Here is a 12,299-nt window from a genome sequence, read left to right as displayed (position 1 = left end):
CCGTTAGGTGAACCACATTGAGTAGACTCTTCTAAAGAAGGACATCGTGACCCCCGTGAGCAGGATTTGTCGTGATGTGACGACGACGAGTTCTTCTTCCAATGCTACATTTTGTACTACAAGCACTAAATTCCGTCCACGCTGTAAAAAGATGAAGGAAGAATATTGGATTAAAAATCAAAGATTACTTATGTTCATCATTTACGAGTTGTGTTTTGCCCTATTGTGTTGAAATTTTCTCACTGCCAGTAGCGTAGTTGGCCTGGAGGTTTTGGTCCTGCCATGTAAATTTGGATCATTGTTATTATTTATGTTTTTATAAATCTATTGTTTTTGCAGTAAGTAAATAACGATAAATTTCACGGTAATGAGTGGATAAGCAGGATGGCTACGCCACATTATTACATCTGGACCTTATACCATCTTATAACCTTGCATTACATGTAACAAATGTTAACAAAGATTTCTTTGAGTTGGAAGTTACGGTTGGAAGTCTCATGCATGAAATATCCAGCGACTTCAAAGATAGTGAAAGTTGCATTGACAGATGGAATTTTGCTATTTTGAACATAATGGTTGAACGCTGTTATCTTGTTTCGTTGCTTCGACGTTTGTAACAATTGGAATTATTTTTTGCAAATTTTCGCACCTATGATTGTTCATTTCAAGTCGTTTCAAATCGTCTCATCGAGAGCAACGATAAATTCTTGATAACGACTGCATACTGAGAAGGGCCAACGGAGCATGAGATGTATCAAATATTACACAAAAAGCTTAGATACAAAATAAATCTAGAGACGAGAAGACGTTACTTCATGTTGAGCACAAAATAAATATTAAGTTTACCTATTAAGAATTGATCGTCACAGTATACTGCAAGTTTTAATGGCAAAGATTATCTAGAATAATCTAAAAGTTTAAGCGCGAATTCCGGCATAATGATTGAAAATTTCATATGCAGCTAAGCACAAGATAGTTCATAGCAATATTTGCAAATCTAAAGGGACGCAGGAGGATAATTCTGGGTTCAATATTCAAGTGAAAGATCACATAAAATACCATATAAGCGACTACATTACCTCAAAATAACCAACACGATATTCATGCATCAAACGAATGAAGAAATTAAAAGATGTCATGCAAGGCATAATTTGACTTTTTGTGATAAGCAAAACGAAATTCCAATGGCTTGAAAACGTATTTCGGCATTTAGAAAACAATATTTGATGTTACGGATGGATGAGCACGACTTTAACAATGAGCAACTAATAATTTTTAAACATTTCTTCCAACATCTATAATAAGGCAAAGCAAAAACTTACGCGAAACTTGACAATTTACTGAAGGTTGAGGACTTCTTCGTGGTCTTAATACTCTCAATGATAACACGAAGATCAAATGAAATACCATGAATAAATAAATAACAAGAAAGAAACGTTTCAATAACATTACAAAGGATTCAAACGTTTTACCACAGGAAAATATTCTTCATATAAGTGAAAAAGAACTCCGGTTTAAAGTTGTCAAAGATGTCTTCAATCATTAACTAATGTACTTTCATATTTCGTATCACAACGTCCACACTGTGGTTTCATGCTGTTTTCATGAACGCTAAACTGCATTTGTTATTCAAATGAGACATTCCACACAGTTTTAAATATGAGTACAATAAAATATTGTGTTGAATGAGCAACAGAAAGCTAAAACAGTATAGTATACGGCTAAATTCGTCAGAAATCACTTTAAATAAAACTGTGTTTCGTCTATAATTGTATATTGTCACTCTGCCTTACGTGTCTAATAAATTTGCGTCAAAATCTTAATAAGCGTAGGCAAGGGAGAAAGCGGCATGGAGGCGACTGCCGCGAATAATAGTTTCAAGACAATTATCTTTGAAAATAGTTCAAAGAATAGCAAATATATGAATGGTAAAGTAATATAATAAGTTGATAGTTCTTAAAGAACTTTTTAAGTAAAGAGCACTAACCCAATAGTTCTAAATCAAACGACACGATGCATTTCGGCAGACTACTCCTCAGGTGTCAACGTCTGCTAAATGAAAATCTACAATCTACCGATATTTATAATGTCAAGAAAGTGTGTACGTCATCTCCAAAAGGGGAGATGACGCTCAAAAACAGGGATAAATTAAAAACATTATCCTTTTGTTGACGGAGGACGGGATTGGTTAACCAATCGTCTAATTTAGAACTATTGTGTTAGTGCTCTTTACTTAAATCACTTCTTTTAAGAATTATTAACTTATTATATTACTTTTACCATTCATTATGGTATTTGCTATCTTTAGAACTATTTTCAGATTTGTCACCACGACAAGCAGTCTCTATTTTACAATTATCTTTATTTGTATAATTAAGTGCTATATTTATGTACGTACATTTTGCATAAAGGAGGGGGGGGGACGATGTTGCCCCTAAAGAACAAACATATACCTGCGAGTCTTCTAGATATTCTCTTCCTCAGCATCTGAAAAATACTAAATAACAAATTGGTGATATGACAAAAACAAACAAGCAAAAACATACCGCAGTTTTTATGTGCGCCTAGTGCCATGTTTAACTGTTAAGCTGAATAATTACTTAAATGCATTGACCAAACTTTTGGAGCTTGTGTATTTTTTAAAACCACTGTTAGCAGTAGATAAAGTTAAAAATTCCCAATTTCCAACTGAATGATGTATGGTCTTCATAGCAATCCCTTTAGAACGTTACTTAAAGGGGTGGAGTGACGTGTTTATTCATATACTCAGTAGTACCCGACTAATTTCTTTTGAAAAGAAAGGCTTAAAATCCTTCATTAAATTGCTTTCATAAGAAATCTTTGGAGGACAACTGAGTATATGAAACGTTTTCCCAATAAAGTTGTTATTGTTGATAGTTAATCGAAAAGCAAACATGCATTTTATTTTTAATGGCCGTTTTTTACACATTTTTTTGCTGGACAAAAATAATGATTCCTCAAAAACACGCGTTCACTTGAGAAAATATCATAATTTACTTTAAATTTGTACAAAATTTATACCAAACTTTAAAACACAAATCGCGAGAAAAATTCTCCTATATACTACACATTGATTGTAGAACAAACAACAGAATTGTAGTTAATAAATAATGAGCCATGAAGCTAGTCCCGAGAAAATGGAGTAAATAAATAAGCTTTTCAAATGCTAAAACGTAGTTAAATTCTCTTTAGATTGTGTTAGATGAAAATACTAAAAATTGTACGTAGAATTACTTTAAATAAAAGAGAGTGAATCATGTACGTAAGAATTTATAAACCACACAAATGCAAATATAGTTGAGTAGAAGTCACTCAAGTACAGTCAACGAACGATAAATCTTCAAATTAGTTTTCATTCTGAAAGCATTCATTATCAATGTGTCTAGCAGCGTCATGGATCAACACATTCCACCACTACAGAGGAAGTCACGTGTATGGACACGTGATAAAACTTCAACAAGTAGACGAAGTTATCTTCATGACCACGTGATCGTCTGATTTCGCTACCAAGAAGGTCAAATGATTCCCGGCATTACGAATCAACTGCATTGCACTAAAAATGAACGATATATGTTTACAGTCGCTGTATGAAAACATCTTGCTTTTGGTTCAAAATTAAGACTATGATTATCACACAAACCAAAATGATTCCTTTCAAATATTAAGCCGAAGATTTCAGCTCGTGCATTTTATCTGCCTCTCAACTCGTTATCAAGTAAAAAGGGACTGGAAATGAGTCAAATTTTTTAATACAAACAGCAAGTGCACAGGACTTTGTTCACAATGACTGACAGTGTTAATAAATAACAGAATCGTGTTTCAATTCTAAAATCCTCCTTCCACTGCTTTAATATCGTGTACAGTGGAGGCAACGCGGAAGGCAGGAATTCCAAGTTGCTTGTTTTTGGCGTGCTTATTAACATATCAGAAGAAACATTCAGATCCACGATGGTGGCTTTGAATTTTTAAGTGAAGCTGTTTCAAAGTGAAGTTACGGTCAAGTCAAATAAAGAATTCAAAAAAATACAGAAGGTAGAAATAAGGTAAAGGATTTTCACAACATGCGACAATATCTTCATTTGAAAATAGATGTGAATTAAGTTATCATGAACGATAAAAATCAGTCATCATCAATCAACTCGTTTTTGTTGCTTCTAATCAAGAAATTTCATCAGGTATAAGTCTAATGGTGAAGCAATCAAAACACACAAATCTTACATTTACAAGTATTCATTAAAGGTCAAAAATTCTCACCTTTGATAGTCAGCTCCAACCAAACTTGTCCCGTTTACAGCAAGAATTCTATCACCCAACTTTAGTCGCCCATCCTGAAGGGATAAGCATCATTATTTAAACTGACCATAAACACGGGCTAAAATGTTCTAACTAATATTATGAATCAGTAAATTCACCTGCGCTGCAGGTCCAGTAGAGACCAAAGTCCTGACATAAATACCGTTTGACTTAAGCGGTGTATACTACAAACAAAGCAAAATAAAATTATGCAACAGAAGTTAAAAATACAAAAAGAAACAAAGAAAAGCCTCATTTTGTTTTGTACAATGATGAGTATAATACATGCAAGTATTGTATAAACGGATCCCCATTGGCTCTAAAAAATTCGACGTCACGTCTTATCAAAATGTTTACTACATCAAGTATTGCATAGGTAAACAATATTGTTGTCATGATTTCTTAAAAGCACTATATTTATCCGGCATTTCAAGTGTACGACAATTTTTTTAAAGCAAACATGTTTCGGCATGCTTAAGGTCTCCCTGTCTGACTTTCGATCACTTGAGAAGTTATCTACGAAGAAACGCAAAGCCGAATTGGATGTTAATTTTTTAAGAGATTGTCAGTTGTTCAAAGTTTTTCCCAAATTTAATATAACTGTAAATAGATATCATAATCATTCCTTGTACTGAAGATGGCATAAGCATGCCAAAACATGTTTACTTTAAAAAAATTGTTGTCATGATGATAAAATTTACGAAAATAGTGAATTCCACAGTAAAGAATGAATGTAAAAGCTACACATCAAACCATCGATATCCAGTTTCACTTTACACATAAATTCCCCCAAAGATACTCACTAAACTCTGTACAAGACCTACACCAATCCCACTTTACACATAACCCCCCCTCCCATGATACTCACTAAACTCTGTACAAGACCTACACCAATCCCACTTTACACATAACCCCCATGATACTCACTAAACTCTGTACAAGACTTACACCAATCCCACTTTACACAAACCCCCCATGATTCTCACTAAACTCTGTACAAGACCTACACCAATCCCACTTTACACATAACTCCCCCCCATGATTCTCACTAAACTCTGTACAAGACCTACACCAATCCCATTTACACATAACCCCCCTGATACTCACTAAACTCTGTACAAGACTTACACCAATCCCACTTTACACATAAATCCCCATGATACTACCAAGCTCTGTACAAGACTTCACACCAATCCCACTTACACATAACCCCCCATGATACCTTCATAATTGCTCTGTACAAGACTTCCACACCAACCTGATTTTACACATAAATCCCCCCATGATACTCACTAAACTCTGCACAAGGCTTACAACCAATCCACTTTACACATAACCCCCCATGATACTCTACTAAGCTCTGTACAAGACTTACACCCAATCCCACTTTTACACATATAAATCCCCTCCCCATGATACTCACTAAACTCTACAAGACCTACACCAATCCCACTCCTTACACAAACCCCATGATTCTCTACTAAACCTTGTACAAGACCTACACAAATCCCACTTTTACACATAACTCCCCCCATGATTCTCACTCAAACTCTGTACAAGACCTACACCAATCCCACTTTTACACATAAATCCCACATGATACCTACTAAACTCTGTACAAGACTCACACCAATCCCACTTTTACACATAAATCCCCCCATGATACTCACTAAACTCTGTACAAGACCTTACACCAATCCTAATTCCTCCTTTACACATAAATTCCCCCTATGATACCTATCACTAAACTCTGTACAAGACTCTACAAATCCCATTCTTACACATAACTCCTCTAATGATTCTCTACTAAACTTCTGTACAAGACCTACACCAATCCCCACTTTTACACATAAATCCCCCCATGATACCTACTAAACTCTGTACAAGACCTACACCAATCCCACTTTACACACATAAATCCCCATGATACCACCTAAACTCTGTACAGACCTACACCAACTTTAATTTTACACATAAACCCCTATATGATACCAATTTCAAACTCTGTACAAGGCTTACACCAATCCCACTTTTACACAAACCCCCTATGATTTCACTAAACTTGTACAAGACTTACACCAATCCTAATTTTACACATAACCCCCATGATTCTCACTCTTAAACTGTACAAGACTCCATACACCAATCCTAATTTTACACATAACTCTGCATGATATTTCTTTCACTAAACTCTGTACAAGACCTACACCAACTCTAATTTTACACATAAATCCCCCTATGATACTCATTACTAAATCCCCAGGTCCAAGGCTTACACCAATCCTGCCTTACACAAACCCCCCATGATTTCACTAAACTCTGTACAAGACTTACACCAATTCCACTTTACACATAACCCCCCATGATTCCTACTAAACTCTGCAAGACCTACACCAACCCCACTTACACATAAATCCCCCCATGATACTCACTAAACTCTGCACAAGACCCACACCAATCCCACTTTACACATAAATCCCCCCCATGATCACTAAACCTGTACAAGACCTACATTAACTCCACTTCTTACACATAAATCCCCCATGATTCTCACTAAACTTGTACAAGACCTACAAATCCCACTTTACATAACTCCCCCATGATCTCACTAAACTCTGTACAAGACCTACACCAATCCCACTTCTTACATAAATCCCCCCATGATACTCACTAAACTCTGTACAAGGCTTACACCAATCCCACTTTACGCAAACCCATGATTCTCACTAAACTCTGTACAAGACCTACACAAATCCCACTTTACACATAACCCCCATGATTCCTCACCAAACTCTGTACAAGACCTACACCAATCCTAATTTTACACATAAATCCCCCATGATACTCACTAAACTCTGTACAAGACCCACACCAATCCCACTTACACATAAATCCCCCCATGATTCTCACTAAACTCTGTACAAGACCTACATTAATCCCATTTTACACATAACCTCCCCCATGATTCTCTACTAAACTCTGTACAAGACCTACATTAATCCCACTTTACACATAAATCCCCCCCATGATACTCACTAAACTCTGTACAAGACCCACACCAATCCCACTTTACACATAACCCCCATGATACTCACTCAAACTCTGTACAAAGCTTACACCAATCCTCCTTTACACATAAATCCCCATGATTCTCACTTGTTCTGTACAAGACCTATTAACTTAATTTTACACATAACCCCCCATGATACTCACTAAACTCTGTACAAGACCACACCAATCCCACTTCTTACACATACAACCTCCCATGATACTCACTCAAACTCTTGTACAAGACCTACACCAATCCCACTTACACATAAACCCTCCCCACATGATACTACTCAAACTCTGTACAAGACCTACACCAATCCCACTTTACACATAACCCCCCCTCCCATGATACTCACTAAACTCTGTACAAGACCTACACCAATCCCACTTTACACATAAATCCCCCCATGATACTTCACTAAACCTGTACAAGACCTACACAACCTAATTTTTACACATAACCCCCCATGAGACTCATCAAACTCTGTACAGGCTTACACCAATCCCACTTTACACAAACCCCCCATGATTCTCACCTAAACTCTGTACAAGACCTACACCAATCCCACTTTTACACATAACCCCCCATGATTCTCACTCAAACTCTGTACAAGACCTACACCAATCCCACTTTACATAAATCCCCCCATGATTCCCTACTAAACTCTGTACAAGACCTACATTAATCCCACTTTACACATAAATCCCCCATGATTCTCACTTAAACTCTGTACAAGACCTACACAAATCCCACTTTACATTAACTCCCCCATGATTCTCACTAAACCTCTGTACAAGACCCACACCAATCCCACTTTGACACAACCCCTCCCATGATACTCACTTCAAACTCTGTACAAGACCTACACCATCCCACTTACACATAAACCCCATGACACCTACTTCAAACTCTGTACAAGGCTTACACCAATCCCACTTACGCAACCCCCCATGATTCTCACTCTTTCCAAACTCTGTACAAGACCTACACAAATCCCACTTTACACATAACTCCCCATGATTCTCATTTCCAAACTCTGTACAAGACCTACACCAATCCCACTTTACACATAAATCCCCCCATGATACTCACTAAACTCTGTACAAGACCTACACCAATCCCACTTTACACATAAACCCCCCATGATTCTCACTAAACTCTGTACAAGACCTATGAATCCCACTTTACACATAAATCCCCCGATTCTCACTAAACTCTGTACAAGACTACATTAATCCCACTTTACATAACCCCCATGATACTCCACTAAACTCTGTACAAGACCACACCAATCCTAATTTTACACATAACCCCCCATGATACTACTAAACTCTGTACAAAGCTTACACCAATCCCACTTTACACATAAATCCCCCCATGATTCTCACTAAACTCTGTACAAGACCTACATTAATCCCACTTTACACATAAATTCCCCCCATGATACTCACACTAAACTATATACAAGACCTACACCAATCCCAGTTCATACATAAATTCCCCCTACGATACTCACCAAACCATCGATAAGACCAACACCAATCCCAGTTCATACATAAATTCCCCCATGATACTCACACTAAACTATATACAAGACCTACACCAATCCCAGTTCATACATAAATTCCCCACTACGATACTCACCAAACCATCGATAAGACCAACACCAATTCCAGTTCATACATAAATTCCCCCTACGATACTCACCAAACCATCGATAAGACCAACACCAATCCCAGTTCATACATAAATTCCCCCTATGATACTCACCAAACCATCGATAAGACCCACACCAATCCCAGAGTCTCCCTTTTCTAGCTCAACAACGAATACGTCATCTTGTGTATCACTTCCTCGTCTGTAATATTCGTCATCGACGTCAACTGATTGGTTGACACTAGATTGAGCATCCGATTCTTGACGTCGTATACGTTCAACTCTTTTTCCCTTGAGCGAAGTTTTCTTTGGAGTATAAACATTCTCAAACGATGCACTCCTTGAAATTCCATTACCAACTAAATATTGACGTAACATTTATACAACGTAAATTGAAATATTTGTACAAAAACATGTAACTGACTGACTATATATGTTTGTAGAAGATCCTCCAGGTCAGTGAAATCCTGTGAAGAAGTTTTGGTGTGGATGTTGAGTGATATTTTCACATCCTTAGTGTTAGTCAACTTCTTACTCAAGTGAAGAGTGAAAAATGTCCACTATGAAGATGACTACCGCTATGTATATGAAACATAAGTCAATACTAACAGTCCTTCTCAAGACTTAGCTAACCTAGACGGTCTAAACCCCTAAGCCTCGCCCCTGGAAAGCTGATACAACATTTTCATTCGGGACTTCACTAACCTGGATCATCAACGACTACAGACACGTAACGATACACAGACTCAAGCTAATGCCTCATAACTTACTGAATAACAATGGTTCGACAATGGCGTCGGCCATGTTTTGATTCACAGGTGACACTAACATGGTGACATTAACATGATGGTACTAACAAGATGGTACTAACACGGTGACATTAAAATGATGGTACTAACATGGTGACACTAACAAGATGGTACTAACATGGTGACACTAACATGATGGTACTAACATGACGGTACAAACAAGGTGACACACTAACATGATGGTACTAACATGGTGACACTAACATGGTGACACTAACATGATGGTACTAACACGGTGACACTAACAAGATGGTACTAACATGGTGACACTAACATGATGGTACTAACATGATGGTACAAACAAGGTGACACTAACATGATGGTACTAACACGGTGACACTAACAAGATGGTACTAACATGGTGACACTAACATGATGGTACTAACAAGATGGTACAAACATGGTGACACTAACATGGTGACACTATCATGGTGACACTAACATGATGGTACTAACATGATGGTACAAACAAGGTGACACTAACATGGTGACACTAACAAACAACTTGAAAAAGACCTATACAATTAGAAGCTACAAAGCTATACAAAACAAAAGATGACGTCATGCTCCAACATTTTGCTCAACATACTAGTTTCAATCAGAGCACTATGATTTCATTAAAGTCAAATTTATAAAATACTCTTAATCTCACCATGATTTCTTAAGTGTTTACTCAGTTTGGCAGGATCCACTCTGTGTAACGTTGGATCACTTGAACTGAACGTCTGCGCCATTTTCTTTGGGCTCTCAACTACTGACGTTGGAGGACTGGATCTGACTGACGAATTTGGCGTGGAACGCCGGGAAGGATTTCCCGATTCGGGAGCGTGAATCAACACTTGTGGATTCCTTGGAGTAGATGTGGTTACTTCAGGATCTTTACCAGGTCCAAACGTTGAACGTAAATTATCGAGGGCTTTCTGGACTAGTGGATTGGGAGTTTCAGACTCGAGGTCAAGGAGATAATCGGACGTTGGAAATAAAAATGGTGGGTGAGTTGAAAAACTCTCAAGAATTTCCTCTGTAAATAACCAAGGCAAACGTAAAGCAGATTGAGGATGGTACACAAGAAATCAATGTACTTTAACTCCTTATGCTTATGTCATAGTGAAGATGGTACATAAGAAATCAATGTACTTGATCTCCTTATACTTATGTCATAGTGATGATGGTACATAAGAAATCAATGTACTTGATCTCCTTATATTTATGTCATAGTGAAGATGGTACATAAGAAATCAATGTACTTGATCTCCTTATACTTATGTCATAGTGAAGATGGTACATAAGAAATCAATGTACTTGATCTCCATATATTTATGTCAAAGTAAGGATGGTACATAAGAAATCAATGTACTTGATCTCCTTATACTTATGTCATAGTGAGGATGATACATAAGAAATCAATGTACTTGATCTCTTTATACTTATGTCATAGTGAGGATGGTACATAAGAAATCAATGTACTTGATCTCCTTATACTTATGTCATAGTGAGGATGTTACATAAGAAATCAATGTACTTGATCTCTTTATACTTATGTCATAGTGAGGATGGTACATAAGAAATCAATGTACTTGATCTCCTTATACTTATGTCATAGTGAGGATGGTACATAAGAAATCAATGCACTTGACCTCCTTATTCTTATGTCATAGTGAGGATGGTACACAAGAAATCAATGTACTTTATCTCCTTCTACTTATGTCATAGTGAGAATGGTACACAAGAAATCAATGTACTTGATCTCCTTATACTTATGTCATAGTGAGGATGGTACATAAGAAATCTATGTACTTGACCTCCTTATTCTTATGTCATAGTGAGGATGGTACACAAGAAATCAATGTACTTTATCTCCTTATACTTATGTCATAGTGAGAATGGTACACAAGAAATCAATGTACTTGATCTCCTTATGCTTATGTCATAGTGAGGATGGTACATAAGAAATCAATGTACTTTAACTTCTTATGCTTATGTCATAGTGAGGATGGTACATAAGAAATCAATGTAGTTGATCTCCTTATACTTATGTCATAGTAAAGATGGCACATAAGACATCTATGTACTTGATCTCCTTATACTTATGTCATAGTGAAGATGGTTCATAAGAAATCAATGTACTTGATCTCCTTATGCTTATGTCATAGTAAAGATGGCACATAAGACATCTATGTACTTGATCTCCTTATACTTATGTCATAGTGAAGATGGTACATAAGAAATCAATGTACTTGATCTCCTTATACTTATGTCATAGTAAAGATGGCACATAAGACATCTATGTACTTGATCTTCTTATACTTATGTCATAGTGAAGATGGTACATAAGAAATCAATGTACTTGATCTCCTTATACTTATGTCATAGTGAAGATGACACATAAGACATCTATGTACTTGATCTTCTTATACTTATGTCATAGTGAGGATGGTACATAAGAAATCAATGTACTTGATCTTCTT

The 12,299-nt window shown here is 36.7% G+C and overlaps 1 protein-coding gene and 1 long non-coding RNA gene across 2 annotated transcripts in view; both read right to left on the bottom strand.

The window, feature by feature from the left end:
• Window positions 1–2,991: 2,991 nt before the first annotated feature.
• LOC124449476 (ras-associating and dilute domain-containing protein-like) overlaps window positions 2,992–12,299 on the bottom strand; it is an 18,226-nt gene continuing 8,918 nt past the window's right edge. The window contains exons 10-14 of the mRNA XM_047000392.1: window positions 10,484–10,852; window positions 9,137–9,381; window positions 4,434–4,499; window positions 4,276–4,349; window positions 2,992–3,574 (exon numbers count right to left, since the gene is read on the bottom strand). Of these exons, the coding sequence (XP_046856348.1) occupies window positions 3,475–3,574; window positions 4,276–4,349; window positions 4,434–4,499; window positions 9,137–9,381; window positions 10,484–10,852 (854 nt within the window). The 3' untranslated portion in view covers window positions 2,992–3,474. The remainder of the gene's footprint in view (window positions 3,575–4,275; window positions 4,350–4,433; window positions 4,500–9,136; window positions 9,382–10,483; window positions 10,853–12,299) is intronic.
• LOC124449504 lies at window positions 7,218–8,630 on the bottom strand. Its single transcript, XR_006949424.1, has 3 exons — window positions 8,618–8,630; window positions 7,674–7,738; window positions 7,218–7,241 (listed from the first exon to the last, which is right to left on the bottom strand). It is a non-coding gene; the product is annotated as an uncharacterized LOC124449504 (long non-coding RNA).

Source organism: Xenia sp. Carnegie-2017, unplaced genomic scaffold (assembly GCF_021976095.1).
Source record: "Xenia sp. Carnegie-2017 unplaced genomic scaffold, XeniaSp_v1 HiC_scaffold_23, whole genome shotgun sequence".
Taxonomy (NCBI): Eukaryota; Metazoa; Cnidaria; class Anthozoa; order Malacalcyonacea; family Xeniidae; genus Xenia; species Xenia sp. Carnegie-2017.
The sequence above is the reverse complement of the archived record's forward strand: the minus strand, read 5'-3'. Positions and strand labels throughout refer to the sequence as shown.